The sequence below is a fragment of the Lissotriton vulgaris genome, chromosome 5, assembly GCF_964263255.1.
Source record: "Lissotriton vulgaris chromosome 5, aLisVul1.2, whole genome shotgun sequence".
Classification (NCBI taxonomy): Eukaryota; Metazoa; Chordata; class Amphibia; order Caudata; family Salamandridae; genus Lissotriton; species Lissotriton vulgaris.
The window spans coordinates 180,301,058-180,326,658 of NC_141693.1; the positions used below are offsets into that span (position 1 = coordinate 180,301,058).

A 25,601-nucleotide genomic window follows, 5' to 3' on the forward strand; every position below is an offset into this window, starting at 1 on the left:
TTGCTGTGGCCCGAAAAAGGGCTGCAGCACAAGCCTCACTTCTAAGAGCCATGTTTGTAAACATCCCTGCATCTTTTAGCTGGCACTATGCGGTGCCGACCCCACGGTGCAAGGATGTTTAGGGGGGCACCGTAGCTGCCTCACAGACTCCATAGCAGAGGGTCAGGAGGGAAGAGGGGCCGGCTAGGGACCCCCAAAGTCACTCTCTGCCTGCCTTTTCATGGTGGGCAGACCGCCATGAAATGGTAAGCGGAAAGGGACATTGTAATCCCTACGCTGGTGCCTGAGCAGCCCCCCCCCCCCTAGTGTAGAGATTGCAGTCCCGCTGACGTGCTCCTTGAGCCCGTCATATGCAAGGCGGACGGTCCCTCCGCCAGATGCCTCTGCCTGCCGCATCCAGATGCGACGGGCGGACCTGCAGGGTCCCACCGCCATTGCAATCAGGCCCTAATAGCACTAGGAAAAACACAATACAATCCTGAAAGTGTGCCTAAAAATGGGAACACAGGCTACAAAAATATAACCAAGTCAGTCTTGGGGCTAGCTATATATCCTGTGGAACTGACATCCATTTGGGACTCAGTGGAATAACATTCAGGATATGAGCTTGGGGGAGACTAGGTGAGTTAAGGGTTCGGAGCTGATATCTGTGGGAGACCAGCAAATCACAGGTTCGGCCACTGGCAGGCTGACTCAAATCTTCATCTTTCCGAGACTTATTATCTAGTGCAGTTTCACTGGGTAGTATGAACATATGTTGTTTTCAACACTGCAAACTGACAAAAGCATGGCTAACAATGTGTACATAAAGGCAAGTTACTGTTCATAAACCGGATATTGAGGAAGTATTTCTGAGGATTGTCATGGCAGCAGTGCCGGGGGAGGGAAGGGTTAAACTCGAAGAGACATGACAAGTGCAGCATGCTCCGTCCAGCCTGACTGCTTCCAGGAGTGTTAGTTTGCTGTAGGGTTGTGTTAAGTTTTGAAAGTTCAAAAGTGGACACGGGAATAGACTTATAGAACCCAGTGCTTAATTTGTAAAAAAAGAAGTGCAGGTGCCATGGAGGCTACAACTCACTTCTTCCTCCGGCGAGCCCCACTTTCAACACTCCCTGCCTCAGTCTCTATCTTCTAACCTTGATCTGTTGTCCTTCCCCTAAGTCTTTGCTCTAAGAGTCTATCCTCTCACCTCTCAAATTGTTTTCTATCATCTTTGTAACACCTGGTGTGTTACCTTATTCCCTGCATTTCTGATTTGCCCTCTATTCATTCTAGCCCTGCCCTTTTTCCTCTTCACTTTTAGCCATGCTCTGCTCTCTCTCCCCTCGATCTTGGCTCTTTACTATCACTCTTCTAGCAGTGATTAGCTGTGTCTCCGTTTTATCATTTGTCTGCTTTTTTTCCTCTGTCCTACATTCTTTCATTCTATCTTCTCTCTTCTTAATGCTCTCTTCTTCACATCATGGCTGCTTTCTCTTTGTGTTTGATTTGCTCACCTTTTCTTCTACTTAGCTCTGTCTTATCTCACTCCTGCTCTCTCTCTTATCTATAACACTGCTTCTGCCTGTGACCCCTGTCATCAGCCTGTCAGTGTCCCTGCTATTTTCAACTATTTTCCTGTTGTCTTTCCTAAAGAAGTGGAAGATGCCATGTTTTACTTTTTTATCTACACTGAGTGCAAAAACAAAATGTACACCAAATGAAAATGCTTTTTTGCATATATTAATCAGTGCAGTATGATTGGGTTTATTGCGGAACATGCGGCTGCTCAAGCACAGCAGGGGATGTCACTGCTAGTGCTGCCTGTAATTAGTAGGTCCAAGGATGGCGATGGCCTCGGCATCCACTGCTCAGCTTTCTGTAACCCTGCCTGCTACAGCACAGGCATTGTCCCCAGCCGTAATGCTGCTAATGCCGGTAAGTATGGCTGTGGTACCTACTGGACTGACGCACGCTCAGCAATTACCCTGCTGGGATGCAGCGCACAGATTCTACAGGTGACGCCATGGCGCACAAAAGTTGAGTTGGGCCACAGCTGCATCGAGCACGTTGAGGATAGCAACAATGCCGAGCTGCAGGATATGCTACTCTGGATACGCAGCAAGTGGAAAGTCCACACTTACTTTCCTTTATTCTTTTTCAAGAACTCTCACTCCCAAGTTCCAAATGCGCTCTCGTTGCTTCCTTGCCTCAACTCCATCATAAGCCAGCCCCAGCTACAATTATCCAATGGGAGGCTTAGTTCAGGCAGTGCAGCAGACTAGGGGAATAGAATGCAAGCCATAGTTTGTCAATGACTTCTTGGATTTGTGATCGGCGTGATGACATCATCACTGACGTGGTGATGCACAACCATGCCTGCCTGGACTGGCGTATGCTGGCCTTTCTATGAACATTTACCAGCCAGTCACCCTGCAATGTATGTTATTCTTTTAATTTTGAATTTGAACAATTAATATTGAGACCACCACCTGCAGGGTCAGAAATTGAAGCCCTGTGAAAGAAGTGCCGGTGCTGAGCACCTGAAAGCACCTGCTCAAATTAAGCACAGATAGAACCCCCTTATCAGTACCCCTCGACCCTCTCCGCGCTGTGTGCTCCTGTCAGGAGTGACACATTCCTACGAGTGTAGCATTCTTTTGTTACACGAATCCCCTAACCTCTGTTCTCCGGGGGTTTCAGGGCTTACTTACAGACGACAGATAAGGTGGTCTAACGTCAACACACCCAAACTACAACTCCCAGAACACACTAGGTTGTACAATGAAAGTCGAGGAGTGTTGATGACATGAAGCAAGGAGACAGCCCTGCCTCTTCTGGTCTGACTCCAGTCTCAGGATTCGCTGTGCTGTAACCAGACCCTGCAGACTCTCTGGGTCAGAACCGCTGTCTTAGAACTTCCAGTGCTACCTCCATGGAGCAAACTCTCTGGGTCAGATTCCAGGGGTAGTCGCCATTCCTGGGAACTCCTGGCCAGATGTACTATTCACTGCTTACAAAATACTAGTGTCAGTTTGCGACCAATAGTTTTCCGACCAATAAATATTTTAAGAGGGGGACGAAAAGCAGAATCGGAAATGAGTCACATTCCGACCTACCTAATTAATATTTATTTATTAGGTAGGTCACAAATTGCAACTGAATCAGACGGGCAACAACCACTGGGAGGTGACCTGCAAGGGTCAACAGACCACCCTGTCTGCAATTGAAGTTCAACACAGCAAACTTTTTATTTTTATGTGCAGCCCACTTTCCATAGAGAGGAATATGGCTGCATTTTTTAAAAAACTTTTCTTCCCAAAGTGTGTTTAAGATTCTTGGAGACCACTGCCTACACATCAACAAACCTTTTTTTAATGTATTTTTTTAATTTGTTTACATTCGCACAGGTGGAGTGGGCCCAAGGTGACCCCTTCCATTATGCAAATGTGCTAGCACCTCCTTTTAGGAGTCAGTAAATTTTCAATGTTTTTCCGCAACTGGATTTTGCTTGTAAAACATTGATACATAAGATACCGCTTTGGCATTTGGAAGGGACGCCTAAAACACGCCCTTGCAGATACTGAATCAGTATTCATCGGGAATCCCATTTTAGAGTCTCAATAACTTTTTCGACTCCTAAAACGGGATTCATACATACGGAAAAACATTTTAACTGTCACAAAGTACCGAATCGGAACGTTCGCTATGTTAACCTGGCCCCTTGACATTTGACCTCCATTTAATCAATGTAGTTCTTTGGACTCCACTTTCAATATTTTAGGTGATCTCTTCCTTACAATGAAATCTCAAGGCCTGGCCCCCAGAATCTGGATTTGCTCTTATAGCTGCCCATGTGAGAATGCCAAGGGTAATTATGCCTCAGTTTATGGTCGTACTGTGCTGTCTCTCTATGTCATGCTGTTTGCTTGTATAGCGTTGATGATGCCTTTAGGCCACTTCAAATGGCTGGGACTACAGGCCTGCATTTCAAGGACATGACCTTGGAAAGGAATCTAACACAAGGACTTTAAAAGAAAACGACAATTTCTTTGAATGGCACATGAGAAATATGATTCTCCTTTGATGTTTAACTGGATGGGACCATGGTATTAACCGCTTGCGTGCGGCAGAAATTCCAGCCCTGTGCTGGACATTCCAATCGCGGGCGTGGTCGTGACGGAACCATTCCGTCATCAGCACAGCCCAACCGTGACTCATGATGCAATGGTTCCGTCACGAGCATGGAAGGGGTTAAGGACGTCTGGTCCCAGACCTCAAGTCAGAGCCTTGGAATCCCTCAGAAATGAGGGACTGAGGGTGGAGGAGATTCTCTTCTAGGCGTGCTGGCTTAAAGAGACCCTTTCAGACTGCCCTGGGTTCTACAGCAGAGTAACCCCTGTTTGCACGAGGCTCTGGGCTTCCTCTCTAGTGAAGGGGTGGGGTTAGAAGGAATCCAAGATACTCAAACCTGGATATCGAATTGAATTCTGGTCATCCTTGTTATTTATAGACATTTTATTGGTCCTAGACGCTAAGGTTGGACTTGGCATCCAGGTTTTGTTAGTGCCCCCTGGCAGGCTTCCTGAAGGTGGTGGTAACATCTGATGGTGCCCCTACAGTGACTTCTAGGTGCATTGCTTGGATTGCCTAGACTCCTCTATGCAGACTGCGGTCCACTGGCCAAATAGTTGCCTGAAGACCTAGACTATGTCTGACTTCAAGTGCTCCCCCATATCGCAATCACCCCCTTCTGTTACTTCTATGAGCTCTACGTGGGTTCTGTAAATTATCTTTCAGGCTGCTGTCAGCTTTCGAAGAAGTAGCTTTTAAACCTAGATCATGTTTGGTTGTGCATACTCACCACATGACTCTCACTCTCTAGAGTGACTTCTAGGCGCTTTACCAGGATACAAGAAGCTAGACAGAATATACTAGACCAAGCCTTTTGTAATACCTTAGCGCCCACCTTTTGTAGTAAGGTAATGAGTATCTATGATTTGTTCGTGACTCAACCGGTATTGGATAATTTTACCCAGTCTGCACTCCCTGATGCTGGAAAAGGGATTCTCAGGACTCTAGTATTCCCATAATTTCCTCTCCTCACTCTTCACGCTCTGATGCCGAAAGAATGGGTCCTCATGACCCCAATGTTCTTTACTCTTCACATCTCCTTGAGTTTCCGCCCATAACGAGTGAGCAAGACATCAAATTTCTTTCCGTCACCAATTCTGGTTCACCATTGGACCCGTGCCCCCCCTCCCCCTACACTCAACGACCGAGTTAGTGGCTTGTCATCTTACTGAGTTATACAACCTTGTCTTCAAAACTGGAATCTTTCCTAAAATGTGGAAAAATACATCTATTTTACCACTTCTAAAAAACTAAGCCTGGACAAATCAGATGCAGGAAAACTACTGGACAATTGCCCGACTGCCTCCACCAGCAAAACTTCTGGCAAAAATATATGAATCACGTACTGGCCTCATTCATCAACCATAATCACATTCTGGACCCTTCACAGTATGTTTCCGGAGTGGTCATAGCACTGAGCCTGCTCTGATCACGGAGTCAGAAGAAATCAGGCGCTCTGTGGATAACGGGGGCATGGCGGCCTTGATATACTGGATCTTTTTATTGCATTTGATACGGTAGTTCATACCCTCCTAATACATCGCCTCCATGAAATAGGCATAGCAGGCACTGCTCTATCTCTTTTCAAATCCTTCCTTACGGACAGGGAACAATTTATGGAAGTGGATGGTCTCAGGTCCAAGCATTTTAAACTTCCATGTGGGGTCCCTCAGGGCTCATCCCTAAGTCCAACTTTCTTTAATATATATGTGGTCCCCCTCACTAGACTGATCAAATCTCTTGGCTTTGCCATGGTGTCGTATGCCGACGACACTCAGATTATAGTTTCTATCTCAAACAACACTGGGGAGACTGCTCACAACTTTCACGCCTGTATGCAACAGGTGAGCAGTTGGATGTCAGAGAACTGCCTCAAGCTGAACACTATAGGACCGAGGGTCTCCTTTTTGGCAGAGATCCATCCATCCATCCATCCATCTAGTCCTGGTGGCCCTCGGAGATGCCCCCCCCCCCCACTCCTGGCACTAAGGCGAAGAATCTGGGAGTCATTTTGGACACCACCCTGTCCTTCTCCCATCATGTGAAAGCGATCACTTCATCCACCTGCTATACATTGAAGATTCTGAGGAACATATTTCCTTACATACTGTCGGACCTACAGAAAACTGTGGTTTCTGCTTAGTCTTGTCAAGGCGTGACTACTGTAACGGCTTTCTGATCGGCATAAACAAAGCACTTCTTGAGAAATTGCAGGTTTTACAGAACTCTGCTGCCCGTTTGCTCTCTGGTATCCCAAAATATTTCTCGGCCAAGCTGGCCCTCAAAGCTCTACATTGGCTTCCCGTGGAAAAGCAGATTAATCTTATGGCCCTCTGCACCGCCTTTAAGGCACTGCATAATCAGGGACCAGCTTATTTGATGGACCGCTTCCGCTGGTATACCCAGACCAGAAACTTGAGATCCTCCTCACACATGTTAGTGGAGGTCCCCAAACCACGTTTATCAAGCCTGGGTGGTAAAAGCTTTTTAAACATCACAACCAGATTTTGGAATCCTCTGCCTTACAAACTTAAAAACTCACCTGACTTGATTTCTATTAGGAAAGCCTTGAAGACCTGGTTATTTACTGCAGAATTTCTGTCTTTTCAGACTCTAGCCTTTAATTTAATCTCAGTGATGGCCTGATGTTGGTTGACAAGTGCCTAGACACCCCAGGGTATTAGCCGCACTATCAAATAAAAATAAAAACATTTTTTAGATTCCCCACAGCTGTCAGCAATTCAAGAAGTGGTTTGGAGACTTAGATCAGCTCTGAGTGCAAGTGCCTCCCTCTACTTGTGTTATGCGGTGTAGAATACCAAACAGATCTGCTGTGACTGTTCCACCCTAAAAGAAGAGGACCTTTGCTGGAATAATTGCCAGCCTGGGAGAGCTGGTGGGTTGCCACCCATTGATCCATTGTTCACGGTCGATGCCATGTTCCTGCACCATGCCCACACCCTTAAAACGTTATAGGAGCTCTGACGGATGAGGCCTATCAGCCTGTAACTTATATGTTTCAACCTCTTTGGTGGTGGAGCAGGTCTTCTCAGGGCACTGTTACCTCCCGGTCTTTCAACATCCAAACGGCGATCAACTATACACTAGTCCACCCTCAAAACACAGCATGCAAAATTGAACACGTGGAGCGTAAACAATTCTTGTTCTAAAACAATCCAAGGATAGGGGATTAACCTGTTATAAATTATGTCCATCCGCCTAATTAGCTACTGATGTTGTTTGTTATTCTTTATCCTAAACCACGGGAGAAAGAACCCTACTTGAAAGGTTGAGTGAATAGCTCAAGGACAGTCTGGCTAATCGTAATGGGCCCCTTAGTTCTCCTTGTATGGGCAGGTGGATTGTCCCCAGCTGGTTTCACCACAATCTTATCACATGGGCTGTTTAACCAAGGAGTGCATCACTCCAGATAGTCACTCAAGATCAAACAGCATACCGCAGTTTTATGGTATTCACTAACTCCTGCTACTATATTAAAGACAATTGGTGGTGTTGGCCGGATGCTGAAGTGCCACACTCACAATCGTGGGGACCCTATGTCGATAAGCCCATTAACATATGTAAAGAAAAGAAAAAGAAGAAAGAATGTGTATAGCCGGCCTAAAGGAAAAAACTGTTCAAAATACCACACACCGTAGATCATTCCCAGTTCATTTAACGTATTTAAATGTATATTTGTAGTCCTTGTACAGGCTTTACCTATCATAATAGATGGCCTACTCAAGCACAGTCTCGCAGTCTTTACCTGGGCTTCCTGCTGCTTGAAGACCACCCTGTGTGTGCCACGTCCTGCCCATAGGAAATCTACAGAGTTCCTCTGCTCTCCATTTCCATAATATGGATCTGCTCTGTCAGTGACGTCACCACTGACAGACTGTACATTTGTGTTTTCCTTTCACTTGACCAGGTTGTGACACACTCTTAGTTTCTGTTTGTCTATTGCCACAAGGGGGCGAAATACAAGTATCAATTTACATTTAAGCCCCATAGTAAAAGAGGAAGACGTGCAGTGTGTTTACCAGGGCATTCCTCTCCAAGCAGTTGCATTAAGTGCTGCTGTTTCTACTTTTGTGAAGTGCTATTGCACATCTTGTTTCTCTTTTAACTCGGATAGTTCCCTCTTGCAGTTTTGGTGGATATGGTAATATTAACTCATACATGCAGGGATTACTTGGAGAACACTGGTATTTCAAGTACATAGAGCAGTATTTTCATTATTGCGGATGACAAAATATTTGTGAGTTGGTTCCTGTCTGCAAAGCAGTCATGAAAGGACTCCTAGCAGGCGCAAATGGATTTACTACTGTGGATTTGTTCCCCTCAAGGCGAAGAAATGCACAGTAGTACATTGCAGGAAATGGGTGGGAAGTTGGCATTACAAAGCACGGTTGTGCCTTGTAAGTTTTTGAATATCGCCAACATTCACAAATTTCCATAGAACACCTTCCCTCCCTGAAAATAGTAGGTAATTTACTCCAGACATTAAATGTAGTAGCTCGCCTTCCGGGATATGTAGTGGACCAGTTCAGTCCCTGATCTGTTGGAGAGTAGAGAAAGGGCCTTCTCCAAAGGTGGTCGTTTTCTCTACAGAGAAGAAAAGGTGCTGATGCACAGTGGGCTTTATGGTTGTTGTGCTTAAATCTAAGTTATGTAGATTTCAGCACAAAGGGGCTATGAGCCCGTGTGTGATGTGTCACCTGACATTCTCAGTAGTTTTTGAAATCTGCAGCTGGAGCAACTTTTCAGGCGTGCTGCTGGGAATATTTGTGAAATTGAAAAAAAAAGTATCTCTGGCAGAGATAAACATCTTTACATGCACTTCCAAGTTTTTCTTTGTGTGCCTTGGGCCCACTGTGATGATATAGAATGAAATCCGTCAATCCATGTCGACATTTTAGGGGAACATCATACCCTCTGGGTTAACTATGGAATACATTCACTGGCACAGTCCCTAGAGGAAGGAGAACTCAAGGCATGTTGCAAACATCAACTTCAATATGACCTACGGCCAAGGAGGAATGTCCTTTTAATGTTTCTACATTTCCTAATTCTGGGGAAAACCTGTAAAGGTATAGGAAGGCTGTAAAAAAATAAGGAAAAGGGTTTGACTTTTTTTTTAAAAAAATCATGCATGTTTGGCCAACTAACTCCCCCAGCCACATAGAGATCCTGATTTCCTGGTGAGATAAAAATTAGATAGTGATTGTAGTGTTTTGTGACCCTTGTGGTCATTTCTGATCTCCTTACAAAGTTACATAATCAGTTGAGAGGTGTTTGGGTGTCTCTGGTTCAATAAAGTTTATGACACGGTGTATTAAGTTAACATTTGAATGCCAAAGTACAAAGATGTGTGTTCCTGAGCTCCATGTGTGGTGTTGTCATTTGCGTGCTCCAGAGCTGGGGAGGACGTCACAGGGATCTCAATGAAGGAGTCGAGTAAGCTAGATAATGTGGCACGTTCAACACAACTCTATGCACAGATTGCGCTAAACTCCCACCTGTATCCGCAAGATCTTGCCTGTAGCTGACAGCTAATGCTCCAGATGTTCAACTGAAGAAGAAAAGAGGGCAAACAAGTTAGGTTAATACCCAGCATTATATCATTTGTGAGTAGTAATATTTCCGATCAGCTTTGGGAATAATTCAGGAGTTCCCACAAAATCTTAAAATAATCTTTCTAGGGCTCCTAGGTCAGCAGATTCAGCATTTAATGAACCGGGAGAATCTAATGGGGTCACTTTTGGCAATTTCACTAACAGTTCAGAAAAGGAATAATCAGATAATGGGAGCTGAAGGTGAGGATATGATGGCTATGGAAGACAGTTGCTACAGAAAACTAAGGAAATGGTTGAAAAAGCGGAAAGTCGGAGAGAAACAGTAAATTACCAAGTTAATTGTTTCTTTACTAATATTTCTCATTTTGTATTGTTGGCAGGTACTGCGTTTCTGCATAAATACACATCCAACTATAGACATAACAAAAGTCTACTATCACATTTAAAATAATTAAGAATGCATCTATATTTGTTTATTTGCAAGATGCTTGTGTGACAGGATAAACAACTAGATTCATTCAGACAACCAGTCAAAACTCTGACTCCTCAGTAAGTCTCTCATGTGCCTGCACAGGGGATTGTCAAGCACATCACGTCCAAACCTCCTTTGACACTTCACAAGGATGATCTTTTTTTATAGGTATCGCATACGTAGGCTCACCAGGCCACTCTGTCACTGTATCATATTTCTCTAAGATGCTTTGCTAAGGATGTCTCTGGTATCTCTCCTATCCCTGCTCCAACAGTTTCTATGCACAACTTTGACATATAGGATATCCCTCCCTGACTCACCAACCATTCAATCTCTAACATCTCTGCAAGCCTGTCTTTATTTTACATACAACCTTCTCCTGAATGTGTTTATAACTTCTGTAGTGTCATATTGTAGAAAAACGTTACATGTGTTAAATTCCACCAATATCTTTCAGGTTCTGAAGGGTGCTAAGAAGTTGGTCCTGTCAGTTCTGTCCATGGGACGAATACCCGGAGGCTATGTTACCAATCACATTTACTCCTGGGTGGATCCACAGGGCCGAAGCATCTCACCACCCACTGGTCTCCCAAGGCACCAAAATGGGAACGCCCAGGAGGGGGGCCGAAGAAGCAATCTGCAACTTCTACAGGACGGTGATGAAAAGAAGGTAAGTTTGGCTTTGAATACCTTATGATGCATTAATTTAGGGTTAGGATCTGGAGGGGGAAGAATAGCATTTTAAATGTGAAAACATGGGGGTGGGGGGGTGACAGGCAAACTAACATTTGTTGAGAGATTAGGGAATATAAGAAAATAAGGATTTAGTGACTTGTTTGGTCAGCAGTGACAAGGGCAGAGTGACCATCGAGAATGATTCTAGATATGTACTGGGTCAAGTAACATTTATCCAGCATTGCATTACTGAATGACCGACCGTCTTCTGATCAAAAGGAAGCGGAAGAGAACGCTTATTTATCCAGGGAGACAAAAAACGTGTTGTTTGACATACGAAAACAAGGATGCTCATTGTTGATTATTGACTGGAAGAAAGTTTGAGAACATTATACCAGAGAGAAACCATTAGAATTGACAATGTGTTTTTTTTTATATAATTTAAAGTTGTGTGCGACTGTTTAGTTCAAAACTTGCTATCATGTGTGGTGGTGATTTCAAAGAAAACATGCAGAATTACCACCTCAGAAAGATCAGAAAAAGCCCTTTGTAATTGGACGAAGACCTGGAAAAATAGTTGAAGGTCATGGATAGAGTGCAAGAATCCTACAAAGCCTTGTTACCAGGGAAATATAAATCTCTCGTGGTTGCAGAATGCTACCCCATCTGTGACACATGGCGAGAACCCAGTTAATATTCTCCCTGAAGAAGCCCACCTGAATTTGGGAGGATGTTTTTCACATTGAGAATGATAATGGAGTGGAAGAAAACTCAGAATTAATGTTTTCAATGAGTCTGAAGGAGAATTTTTTGCAAAAATAAGAGTCTCTGGGTCACAGAGCAAACAAACAAGGGAATGTGTTTCTGGGATCAAATGTCATGAGTCATTTTGCATCAAGGTACAATATTACCCCAGTCAAAATTCGTATAATTTCCTCTGCAAAAATTACATGAAATCACATATGATGCGGACAGCAATCGCTCGCATCCAATTCATTTGTGTGATTCCTGTGCTCCCACAGTTCCAGTTTTACCACAATAAATTATTGTTTACCAGACATGTAATGGGGGCGGGTAGTGACGTAATCGTCGGCCTTACATGTACAAAACAGAATGTGAAAAACTGGAAATTATCTAAAATTACACCAGCAAGAAGGACATTTCACCCCCTTAAATACAAGTATGGGCAGGTGTAATTCATGAGAGAAGACGCAAATTGTAATGCCAGTGTCACCGTTTCCGCTGAGCAGGCTGATTATAACAGGGTTTGCCCGAAGTGCCAGGGTGTTCCTCGGAGGGAGGCACATCCGGTAAGCAAAACTAGCATGAGCACAAATTGTGCCAATTATTGGTTATTATAGTCAAGCATGTTACAAAGTAATGAGATTACATTTCACAATGACCCATAAGGACTCGATTTGGAATTGAAAGCAGGACTTGCAAACGTTTGTAAATGCAGTATATGTAAGAAGGATTGTGCCAAATAAACCAAAATGGGAGACATAAATATCATCTTATGAAAAAAATAAAAAAAAGCCTCTCCATTTTCCTCCAAAGGATGGCGCCGCTATGCTGTACAGGATTCCATAGAAGAACTGTGTCAAAAGACCGAATTTTAATCTAATGCTGTTTGGCCGAATCATGCGGTTCCTATTATCATCCTAAGGAATATTTTCATCTAAAGTGAAGACGAAGAGACAGTAGTTGTTATCGGCACCGGCCAGTGGACATTCTGGGCCAAAAACCACATTGTGCCAAGGATTCCTGCCAACCAATAGACATTGGACTGTAAAATGCCTGCTCCGCTCACAGGAAAGCTCCTAGGATTGGCATCGAAGAATACAAAAATGTTGATGAACATCAAAAGATGTTAAGTGAGAAAATGACTGAGCAAAGATGACTACTGATGGAAAATAATTGCAGCCACCATTTCCAAAAGTGGATTACAGTTTTGATGTGCTCAAACCATTACTGTTCCATATAAGGAAGGAGGCCGGACTGTCAAGCAGTCGCGGCTGCTCCTGTGAATTAGTAGTGGGGCGGGGAGGATGGAAGGAAGGGGGTGAAGGGGGAGAAAACAAATCACTTACCTGCCAGCCAGCTGGCCGCCGCTGCCTCTCTTCCTGGATTCAGTTGAAACAGGAAGCAGGATAGGCTCCCCTAAGGCAATCACAACACTGCAATGCAGCCTTGTGATTGGTAAGCACCCAGGCTCCCCCGAGCCAATCAGCGTTGTGATTAGTCTGAGCGCCCAAGTTTGGCGCTCAAATGGGGAATGGAAGCCTGGGCATGTCCTCCACTGGGAGGAGAACATGCAAAGTGTGCATGAATGTTTGGCCGGGCCTAGAGGGTGCAACCACTCCTCGCCCCTGCACAGCCTAGTCCTGCCCCACAAAACTGTCACAGCACAGAAAAATAAAATGATAATAACATCTCCTGAAAGGCAGTGGGGCAACATTCCTCCGCATTAGCGGAGGAGCCGCCCCTGCTATCAAGCCACAGGTGTGCAGGAGGATATAACCTCTCCCCACCAGCAGGAGCAGGTTCACGCCATTTAAGTAGTGCAGCATTAGCTGTTCACTTTCCACTGAAACGACCTCCACCCAGTGGTCAAAGTGGGTTGGATCGGCAGGATACTGTGTGCCCCAAGTTTTTAAATTTAATAAAATCCATTCCCCAACTTTTTTATTTTAAAAATGTTTCCTGACCCGGCAGATATAACCAAGGCCTAAAGGTAAGGCTCGGCCATTAGGGGACGGGCGGGCTGGGAAGAAAATGAAGAAGGACTCTCTTTTCCTTCTTGCCAGTGACAGTGTCCACTTCTGCTGCTCTGCCTCTGGCAGCTGTTCTCAACCCCCCTCTTTCTTTCTCTTCTTCCCTTGCTTTCTTTCTCTGTCTCGCTACTCAAGAAACGGCTCTTAGCCTCTCTTTTCTCTCCTTTCCTTCCTTCGTTCCCCTTTGAAATGGACCCATAAAAGAAAGAAACACTTTTGCTGGAAATGTCTTCATTTTCTGAAATGTTTGTATTCCAAAGTGCAGCCTCAGGACTGAGAGAAACAAGCATTTGAGTGTTTGAGCTATTGGCATTGTAAATGACAATGGCTTTTATGTATGTGTTGTTTTTAAAACAGATAGATAAAAGGCATTGTCATTTACAATGCCAATAGCATAAACTCTCGCAAATGAGAGACTTATTGCATTGCAAATGCCGAGAGAGCGTGTCCTGCCTGCGCTATTTGAGAAAATAGTGCTTGGAGGCTGTAATTAAAGCCTACCGAGCAACGCATAACAGGCATTGTTGCCATAGAAGGTTACAAAATGAGACAAGCCGGTACTAAGGAGGGACTACTAGGCCTTTTGACAAATGAACAGCCACAGTTTACAGTGGACAATGACACAAGGCAATAAGAAATGTGGGCGGAGAGTGGGAGGAGCTTCAAGTCCCTACCTCAATACAGCATGCATCGCAGAGCAGCGCTGCCCTGGCTCAACACTCCACTCTGCACCATTCTATTATGCACCACTCCACTCTGCCCTGCACCTCACCTCCACTCTGCCCTGCCCCTCTCCACACCACTTCACTGTACTCTGAACCCATCTACTCTACTGCACTCTATAACATTATGCTCTTTGCCACTCTACTCCACTCCGCGCCACTCCACTTTACAAGACTGCAATCAGCACTACGCCACTCTACACCACTCTACTCTATGCCACTGCACTCTACCCTGCACCACCATGCTCTGCCCTGCCCCACTCCACTTTGCCACTGCACTCTACCCCACTCTACGCCTCTGCTGTCTATGCTATGTCACTGTTCTCTAAACCACAGCACTATACACCAATTCACTCTACACCACTGTACTAAAAACCAATGCACCCTATGCCACTGCACCTACACCAAATACTTTGCACCATTGCACTTTGTGCCACTATACTCCACAACATTCTACTCTGTGCCACTGCACTTTACGCCACTCCATGCTACGTCACTCTACAGCATAGCACTCTAAGTCACTGCACTCTACATCACTGCAGTCCACGCCATTCTATTCTACTCTGCTCCATTAAACTCTTCTCCACTGACACTCTACTCCACTCTATGCCACTCCACTCTACAGCACTCTGCCCCACTCTATGCCCTTCTACAACACTACCCCACTATAAGTCGCACTACGCAACTCCCTCTATGCCACTCCATGCCACTTTACTCCACTTTATTCTATAACACACTACTCCACTCCCTTCTATGCCACTCCACTCTGCTCTACACCACTCCACAACACTCAACTCTACGCCCTTCCACTCTAAGACATTCTACTTCGTCAATGGCACTCCATAACATTGTACACTACCCCATGACACTCCTCTCCACACTGCTCTATGCCACTCTATAAGATGCCACTCTACTCCACTTTGACACTCCACTCCACTCTCGTTTACTCCACTAACTTTTAGCCAAGCTGAACAGCAGCCACTCTGGTGTACAACATTGCTAAAACATATTGGCAAAGCCAATAGCTCGTGTATAGGCAAGACCCATTGGCTTTGCCAGTGTTTGTTTATAGCACAGATTACAGCTGACAGCCAAGCACAGAAAAAGCACACTCCATTGTGCCCAAGTAGTGTGTTCCTGCTTGGAGACAGCCCCATTGCTACTGGCTGTGAGAAGCATCCCTTTAAACAAAGGCTGTTTCCAGGGAGCATTCTAAGGAGGGCCCCCAAACCGGTTCTGACATTTAAGACAGTAGATCCACATCACGGAGGCCAGCCATTGGAGGAGAAGGGAGTCACTCCAATAAAGCCCTGTCTCTTTCGAATTCGGGGGCGTGTTTTTGGCGTTCTTTCCACCTGTGACGTCATCCGTCACTCAGAACGCCAAAAACACACCCCCGAATCCGAAATTTTTGGATGTTTGCAGCCGCCATTGTTGCCCGGCCGCTGCTGAGTCTTCCAGTGAGTGCTTGTTCCTTGTTCTCCTTCCCTTCCACTCCCCTTGTCGTCTCTCTCCCTCCCTCTTTCCCTCCGGGAGGAATTCGCTGCTGATAATATCGCTGCTCTGTGATTTCACTCTGCTTTAGCCGCGGGGTCCAGGTGAGGCTGTTCTGCACATACCGCGGTGGAGGGATCTTGACAGGTGAGCATGGGGGGCAGAGCAGGCGTGGGACGCTGGCTGGACCCCCTCCCCTTACCCCCTTTCGTGCTTCGACGTGAACCCTGTTCGCTGGAACAGGGGGGCAGTGTGGTGAAGGCGATTGCGTAATAATCCTGTTCCAGGTCTCCCAAGGCCCTGGCATGCCAGCCGCTCATTGTTTGGTTGTGCTTAATGGTGATTAGCTTAAGGCTGATGTCTGGGCCTCTGGCATTATCTGGATTGACGCAGTGATGTCATGCATGAGTTTGGTGCCAAGGACTACCGTTGTAAAGTTTGGCGAAGTGGTGATGTGCAAGACATTGTGTTCCCAGAGTCGCTACGTTTGGGTTATGTACCATGATGAGATGCAAGATTTAGGGTGGTCATTGTGTGTATCATCATAGAGGTGATATGCAGGAGTTCGGGTATCCACAGCGGCAGTCTGTGGTTTAGGGCACTGGTGATATGCAGGAGTTCGGGTATCCGCTGTGGCCAGTGTTTTGTTTAGGGCAATGGTGAAAGTCAGGAGTTCAGGTGTCCGCAGTGGCCCGTTGTGGTTTAGAGCAAGTTTGGGTGTCTAAAGTTGTCCGTGTGTGGTTTAGGCCAGTGGTGATATGCAGAAGTTTGGCTGTCCGCAGTGGCCAATGCTTGATTTAGTGAAGTGGTGATATACAGGCCTTCGGGTGTTCGCATGGGCCAGTGCTTGGTTAGCGAAGTGGTGATATGCAATAGTTTGGATGGCCACAGGAGCAGTGCTTGATTTAGTGCAGTAGTGATATGCAGGAGTTGGGTGTTCGCAGTGGCCAGTGATTGATTTAGGGTAGTAGTGATATGCAGGAGTTTGGGTGCCCACAGGGGTAGTGCTTAATTTAGCGCAGAGGTGATATGCAGGAGTTTGGGCGTCCGCAGTGGCCAATGCTTTATTTAGCGCAGAGGTGATATGCAGGAGTTTGGGTGTCCGCAGTGGCCAGTGATTGATTTAGTGCAGTGGTGATATGCAGGAGTTTGGGTGTCCACAGGGGCCAGTGCTTGATTTAGCGCAGTGGTGATATGCAGAAGTTTGGCTGTCCCCAGTGGCCAATGCTTGATTTAGTGAAGTGGTGATATGCAGGCCTTCGGGTGTTCACATGGGCCAGTGCTTGGTTAGCGAAGTGGTGATATGCAATAGTTTGGATGGCCACAGCATCAGTGCTTGATTTATTGCAGTAGTGATATGCAGGAGTTTGGGTGTCCGCAGTGGCCAGTGATTGATTTAGGGTAGTGGTGATATGCAGGAGTTTGGGTGCCCGCAGGGTCAATGCTTTATTTAGCTCAGAGGTGATATGCAGGAGTTTGGGCGTCCGCAGTGGCCAATGCTTTATTTAGCGCAGAGGTGATATGCAAGAGTTTGGGTGTCCGCAGTGGCCAGTGATTGATTTTGTGCAGTGGTGATATGCAGGAGTTTGGGTGTCCACAGGGGCCAGTGCTTGATTTAGCGCAGTGGTGATATGCAGAAGTTTGGCTGTCCGCAGTGGCCAATGCTTGATTTAGTGAAGTGGTGATATGGAGGCCTTCGGGTGTTCGCATGGGCCAGTGCTTGGTTAGCGCAGTGGTGATATGCAGGAGTTTGGATGTCCGCAGGGGCAGTGCTTGATTTAGCGCAGTGGTGATATGCAGGAGTTTGGGTGTCCGCAGTGTGGCCAGTGCTTGATTTAGCGCAGTGGTGATATGCAGGAGTTTGGGTGTCCACAGTGGCCCATTTGTGTTTAGTGCAGCTACGATATGCAGGAGTTGGGTGTTCGCAGTAGTTAGAGTGTGGTTTATTGCAGTGGTGATATGCAGGAGTTTGGATGTCCACAGTGGCCATTCTGTGGTTTAGGGCAGTGATGATATGCAGGAGTTCGGGTATCCGCAGTGACCAGTGCTTGATTTAGATCAGAGGTGATATGCAGGAGTTCGGTTGTCCACAGTGGCCCGTTTCTGTTTTAGTGCAGCGATGATATGCAAGAGTTGGGTGTTCGCAGTAGTCAGGGTGAGGTTTATTGCAGTGGTGATATGCAGGAGTTTGGATGTCCACAGTGGCCATTCTGTGGTTTAGGAGCAGTGATGATATGCAGGAGTTTGGGTGTACGCAGGGGCCAGTGCTTGATTTAGCGCAATGGTGATATGCAGGAGTTCGGGTGTCCACAGTGGCTTGTGTGTGTTTTAGTGCAGCGATGATATGCAGCAGTTGGGTGGGTGTACGCAGTGGCCACTTGATGTGGTTGCACCACCTCACAGTTTTAACATTGCTGCAGCTGCAATAACCATTAGCGGACTTTTTTTTTCTTTTGCCTTTCATGCGGACTGTTAAATTTTCACATGTCACTGCAAATATTTAATACACTGGTGCTTGATACTTGCAGGGAGATAACATTCGAGGGTGGGCAGGGACGAAAAGGATTTGTTTTGAAACTTTTAGCGTTCTGCCCCTGAGAAATCAGTGGGCGCATTGTTGTGGTTCTCTGTGTGTGTGGGGCTCTGTGTGTGTGGGTAGGGCTCTGTGTGTGTGGGTAGGGCTCTGTGTTTGTGGGTAGGGCTCTGTGTGTGTGGGTAGGGCTCTGTGTGTGTGTGGGTGGCTCTGTGTATGTGTGTGTGTGTGTGTGTGTGGCTTTCTGTGTGTGTGGCTCTGTGCCCGCAAATAATCACTACTACTCTCTAATGCTCACCTATTGCCATTGTAAATGACAATACCATTTATTTATGTTTAAAAAAAAATGTCATGAGCAATGCCAATATCTCTTCCTTTAATAATGCTGAGACCATTGCATTGTAAATGCTTGTTTTTTAAGCTGCAAATAAACTCCCAACATTTGCCTTGGTTGGTGGCACACAGCCCAAAAGGCTGCTGCAGGGGAAGAGCAGATGCCAGACCTCAGTATGACCAAGTGCAGACCCTGGGTGCTCATTGTCATGTGAAGTAAGACAATGGACCAAACTGAGCCGGCACAGCATGTGGTGCGTCTCCTCCCATCCTGAGTCACTGAGCGGGACAATGAGGCCTCAGGGAGTCACAGCACCACAGCTAGCACTAGTGAAGGTGGGGATGGAGTGAAAGGGGGTTTGTGCGTGTGGAGACAGATTACAAAAGGTGGCCATTTAAGAGGCTCTACTTTTGTCTCCAGCAGCAGATAAATGAGCCTGAGGTGTTTGCTGCCACCTTCAAAACTGTGAGGGGCCCCCCTTTTCAACTGAGAGAAAATATAAAAAAAAAATAAGGCTAGCAATCAAACTGAGCAAAAAAAACGTTGTTGACAGCTCAAAACAACTTTTTTTTACATCACTGTGAAACCTATTCATCCTGGGGCCAAATGGGAAAGGGAGTAACAAAACGAAATCAAAGACAAAAAGAAAAGTGAGACATGCCAAGTGAAGAAGAATAACAACAAGAAGGGAATAGAAAGGAATTAAGAGAGAGGAAAATAACTCCCCCGATACTAAGTAAGCAACATTTTATGAAAACGAATTATCCACAAGTGTGGCCAGTTCTTCATTTGGAGCCTAGGCCTAACTTTGATCCTAATCCAACTGTGTCCAAACCCTTCCTTTTTAGATAGCGTTCTCCAAACCATGCTGGCACTGAAGAAAAATATCTGAATATGCCCGAGCTAGTTTTTCTAGAATGGTCAAAAATTTAATTTTGAACCAGGCATTACTGTTTTCATATTAAAATTACGATAATCGGCCATGGGCCCTCTGTAATCCATTTTCTTAGAATTGTGTGCAATGGGTAAACTAATGTAAATTTCACTTCCGGTTTACAAAAACAAATAAATACTATAATTTAAAGATTTATGAACTGCTGCTGTTATTGTTTTTTGTTTTTTTACCACTGGAACCTCAGTTCACTCTGGAATGCTTCGCAGCACATCTATGTTTTAGAGAGTCATAGAAGAAAGAAAAGAAGGGCACGCTTAGACAATAAACTGAAAGCGAGGCCGGGCCCACCAAGTGACGATCATTTTAATTGCCATTCATCTTTGACAGGAGAGAAGAATTTTTTTTTTTTTTTAAATGACTTCACGAGCAATGTTATTTTTCGATTTAAATTTGTTTATAACTTATCATTCATTCCCTTCTCCATATACTTGGTATACGTATGAAGAAGCTGTTGGCTAGTCAATTTACCACTTTCTGGAAGAGTTGAAGTCTTTATTGAGACGAGAGAACTTGATTTTGAATGAGACAAACGTAGTGAGAGAGACTTGGCCATCTGAAATAAGACAACATTCTGCAATTCTACAATGTGGACACTGGAGAGCAACATTAAATTTAATATCAAATGTTATCACATTTACAGTCAAACTTGCTGTTTAACTAGTTTAATAAGTATAACTTATATACACGCGTTAATAAGGTCTATCTTTTTTCCTCTCAATCTTGCAAAACGAAGGTACACATTTAAAATAGTTGCCTAGTTAAGTAAAGTAACCTTACAATGCAAATGTTTGAGTTTTAAGGGCGATGGAGATTTTTTTAAATTCGAAAGCACGGTGCTTCTTCTCTGTGTTGTTGCAAGGGTGTAAACAAAGCATTGTTGCCCGCTTTACAAACAAGCCCGCGAGTGGTGCGCGCGGGCGCGCCACTGCGAGCCATCAATCAATCAATCAATCAATCAAGACATTTGTAAAGCGCACTACATACCCGTGAGGGTCTCAAGGCGCTGGGGGAGGGGGAACGGGTGCAGCTACTGATTGAAGAGCCATGGCCTATTGGTGTCTATTACTCGCACCAACGCGTAATAGACACCAATAGGCCATGGGCGAAGCAATGCGCCCGCCTTTGGCCAATTGCTTGTAGTCTTTTATAAAAAGACGCATGCAAAGGCCAATCGCGCAGCACAAAAGGAATCGCACACGCACGAGTGTGTGTGATTCCTAGGTCAGTTTGAATACCCTGTTTTTTCACCCACTAAAGGTCTTGTGCTGCGCATGCTAGGCGCGAGACCTAAAAAAGTTTAAAATATGAAAAATAAATAACCAAATAAAGCACAATAGAGTTGTTGCAAAGTGACCAGATTGGTTTTAGTCGCACCCAAATACATTAGCGCCACTTTACAGAATTTTAAAGTCAAGCACTACTTTCGTTTTCCCTTCTTTCTCTGAACAGAATTGTTTTTTCCTGGTGGGGAAGTACATCATTACTGAAGGTACTGCACTACATGGTTGATGTGTGGAATGGTAAATGTTTATTATGATCCTTATCACCTGCTTTCCTAATTTTAGTTTATAAAATGCAGCTCTGTGTTCAGGGATGTAGTCTTTTTAAAACATACTGCTTATGTTTTTTTAAAAGATTTAGCACTGGACATTGAAACAGGTCCCTTCTGGGCCCTATAGTCATGTCGTTAACCTTTCAGACAAAAACACTCATTGTTTCTGAATAATTAGTGTTAATTAGTGTTAAAGCTTTAAAATAACTGTGTTGTTCCTGCTTACATTACTTAATCTTGCATTCCCTATGAGTGATTGCTTTTTCCAAAATATTGTTACTTTTTCAGGTAGCATATTACTCTTGTCTAGTGCGGAATTTGAATTGAGTCACATCCAGGTGTTTATAGCACAGCACAATTGGGTTGTAGCTAAATGCAATGAGAATCTCTCAGTGGGGCATTATGATGGTCACTGGGGGAGAGGATGTGGCACTATGGGCAGAGCTGCCAAATGTGGTACTGGAGAATCAGGTTCCACCTTCATGACCAGTCCACCAGACCAATCTCCTGGGGGAGCACATTCCCATGATAGACCCAGGCCCGGACTGGTGCTTTCGGGCACCGGGCAATCCCCCGGTAGGCTGGAGGGGGTGGGGGGCCGGTTTTGGATCAGGGGGCCGGTTTTGTGAGTGGGGGCCGATTTTCGGTCCGACCCGACCGGTACAGCGTGTCAGTGTCAGTCTGACACTGACACGCTGTACCGGTCGGGTCGGACCGAAAACCGGCCCCCTGATCCAAAACCGGCCTCCAACTGCCAGTACTGTACTCACTCAGTCTTAGAGTGCCGCGCCGCCCATACACTGCAGCAGGCAGCAACAGGCCTGATTGTCGAGTCGACCTTTGCACTGACGTGCGGTGCAACCTAAAAAAAAAAACGGAAGCTTAACATGGGGGAGAGGGAGGTGCCTGACTGTGCGCAGCGCGCAGTTATGCCCTGCCTCATCCGGCGCGTCTGCGCGCCGCCTAGGGTGCTGTCTTTCGTGCATGCAGGTTGCAGGCCCTGATCACGAGAGCCAGCCAGAGCCAGGAGAGGTCCGGAGCGCCAAGCGGCCACCATAATTTAATTTATTGTACTGTGGTGGGATGGCTAGGCTAGGCCCAGGGCCGCTGGCACGCTGCCCGCCCCTGCAAGTAGGCAGCCCTCCTGTCCTGTGTCTGCCACCAACAGCACAAGCACGGTCCGACCCGTGGTCCGTGAGTGACGGTGTGACTGGCCGTGAGTGAGTAAGTGTAACCGCACCGGGCTACTTGTTCTCGGAGCATTTTAGAGTATTTAAGAAACATTTCTCCGTTTTGTTTTTTGTGGTAGCTGTTAGGTTATATTGAATTTCCACCTGAGGTCGTTTTCCGTCGCTTTTGCACGAATGTTAACAGAATAACACCTACACCAATGATTCCATCCATTATTTGTCCTCTTTCACTTTACCTATAACAATAGCAACTGGAATTATGGAGCAGTATTTAAGTAAATTTCATGATGTTGTCATTTTTACGCATAGCAACACTATCTAATTAAATATGTCACCTTTGTAATATTGGTTTAACACCCAAATGTGGCAATGGACAACTGAGGGATGATCAGTCAACCAATGTAAATGGCCTACACTGTACAGGAACACGTTTCCATGCTTTTAGTAACTTTTGAACCGTTTTGGCTAGAAACATAATTTTTTGTTAGCATCTGCAAATTGTGCTGCACATGATGGATTGTGTGGCAAATGCGTTAAATCTGTAACTGTGGGAAATGCAGCAGAATCACATAATTCCAGTTTTCCTGCCTATAATTGATGTTGCAACCCAGTGTCTTTGGGATATTTTATATAATTGCATATCACACTAATGAAAGGCCGGGCTGTGTTTATAACCGTTTCCAATAGCTTATGTATTATATGGTTGTGTTATTGATTGTTCTAGTAATAGTTTATAGGGTCAAATCTGAACTTACCCTGGTAGTATGATGCCTTCAAAATAGCCTTCCCGTCTTTATTATTTTTTATATTAATTCACTTCTATGAGAACAGTTGTTTTTAACTTAAGTTTAATATGAAAGTAGCATGATGGAAAGTGACATTAGCACTGTGGATAGGCACACTGTCTTTAGGGCATGAAAGTTGCATCATATTAGCAGATGGTGCAAAGGAGAGTAAACATCCATTGGAATGAAGCCGTGAGGGTGTTAAATATAGACCAGGTATAAAACGGAGTATAGTGCATGGATCTGAAGGGGCTTAATATACAGAGGGGCAGTGCGAGTGCTAAGATCGGAGCAGGGCAGCAGGGGCTGATACTGGACCAGGGGGCGAAGAAGGCTCATATTGAGGCGAAACAGTAAAGAATTAAGTGTGGACTGTATCTTGACTGTCGGTCTTTAATGCAAACACTGAAGTTGGCTCAAGACAGCTTAATTAACCCTTGGAAAATGCAATTTATCCAGAGGCTTGCCAGGTCTTTGCGAAGCCTTATTGGTGAACTGATAGCACAGGGAGCTGTCAGGCCTGAGTTCCCATCCCCCGCTTTAATGCGGTTTCGGTGTGAATTGCAAAGAAAACATAATTTTGGGTGGATGTGTTTAGTAATCTTGTCCTAAGGAGTGTGCTGTGGCAGGCCTCAGAGGAGGGTATTTTGTAAGAACTAGTGTGTTCTCAGCAGAGGCCGGGCCCAGCAGCAGGCCGATTGATCTCACAGGCCCCGCGCTCTGCATGCATGTGGACGAGAGAAACCAATCGCGGCAACAAGAGAAAGGCCTCTCCCCCTGACCACCTGCTCCTCAGCTCCCTCGTTAAGATGTTCCCCTGTTAGCTGTCTATTTTTACTGTCTTTTAAGTCGGAGTCGTCAGCTAGAGCCTGCCAGTGCCCGGCCGTAGCTGCCAAGGTTTCAGATTGCTATGTGTGTGACATTTTCATAAGTTCAGTGTACTTATGAGTTACTATGTTCCCCTGTTAGCTGTCTATTTTTACTGTCTTTTAAGTCGTAGTTGTCAGCTAGAGCCTGAGCCTGCCAGTGCCAGGCCGTAGCTGCCAAGGTTTCAGATTGCTATGTGTGTGACATTTTCATAAGTTCAGTGTACTTATGAGTGACTATGTTCCCCTGTTAGCTGTCTATTCTTACTGTCTTTTAAGTCGGAGTCGTCATCTAGAGCCTGAGTCTGCCAGTGCCCGGCCGTAGCTGCCAAAGTTTCAGATTGCTATGTGTGTGACATTTTCATAAGTTCAGTGTAATTATGAGTGACTATGTTCCCCTGTTAGCTGTCTATTTTTACTGTCTTTTAAGCCGGAGTCGTCAGCTAGAGCCTGAGCCTGCCAGTGCCCGGCCGTAGCTGCCAAGGTTTCAGATTGCTATGTGTGTGACATTTTCATAAGTTCAGTGTAATTATGAGTGACTAACAGTCACTCATAATTACACTGAACTTATGATGACTGACGTTTTTCTCGCAAGATGACAGCAACATATATCAGAAATTAAGCAACTTCATATTCTATTCAGATTTTTGTACAGTCCACAGCCTGAGCTCGCGTGTTTGTAGGCACTTTCGATGTGGTAATGAAGGAAAAGGCGCTTGGTGAAATAAAATATTGCCTAGCGCCACAAAATGTGTTCAGCCGGGATTGATGCCATGTATCACATTGTACAACTAAGCCACAGTATTGGGATCCCTTTTGCTTTGGCCGGCCGAGCAGAGCTCTGCTCCCTCTGGTCTTGAGGGGTCCAGAGGACCTCGAGATGAGCCAGAGACAGGCATCTGTCTTGACTCGAGCCTGGCTGGAGCTTCAGTGGCTTGCCCAACTCTACATCATATAGCGCTCACCAGAATGGGAACTTTAATTATATTTCATTAATACACAACAACAACTCTCTCTTAAAGACATTGAAGAGCTGAACCGGGGAGTTGACCCAGTTCACCATCTATTCCATCCATACATTATTTTGTACACGGATCCCAGTAGGTGCTGCTCCCAATTCACAACCCTACCTTACTGGAGTGGTTGGGCTCAGACACGAGGCACATGATGAATATTCATGAGCGCTTTTTACACATGCTGTTTTATACACAGTGATCTTTAAAGTCTGGCTGAGGTTTGCTGCTTTGCCACATATTGTAAAGGTTTCTGGTCATTTCTCCTCAGGAGTACATGTCAATGTCAATGTCAAAAGCTCTTGTATAGCGCACTTATCACTGGAACGGTCTCAATGCGCTTTGCAGGAGAAAGGCATTGACCCCCCGGAGCCAGATAAGCATAGGGGGACTTTATTTAGGAAAAAGCCACGTTTTTAAAACCCTTCGAAACTCCAGATGGTTAACAAGGGATAGGATGTGGGTGGGTAGTTTATTCCAAAGTTGGGGGGCCACATATGAAAAAGAGTGGCACCCATTCCTAGCTGAACGAGCTCGAGGCTGGGTC

At 45.4% G+C, this 25,601-nt stretch overlaps 1 protein-coding gene across 1 annotated transcript in view; it reads left to right on the forward strand.

The window, feature by feature from the left end:
- WHRN (whirlin) overlaps positions 1-25,601 on the forward strand; it is a 963,606-nt gene that overhangs the window by 335,619 nt on the left and 602,386 nt on the right. Inside the window, exon 2 of the mRNA XM_086919999.1 lies at positions 10,619-10,831. Coding sequence (XP_086776125.1) covers positions 10,619-10,831 — 213 coding nt within the window. The remainder of the gene's footprint in view (positions 1-10,618; positions 10,832-25,601) is intronic.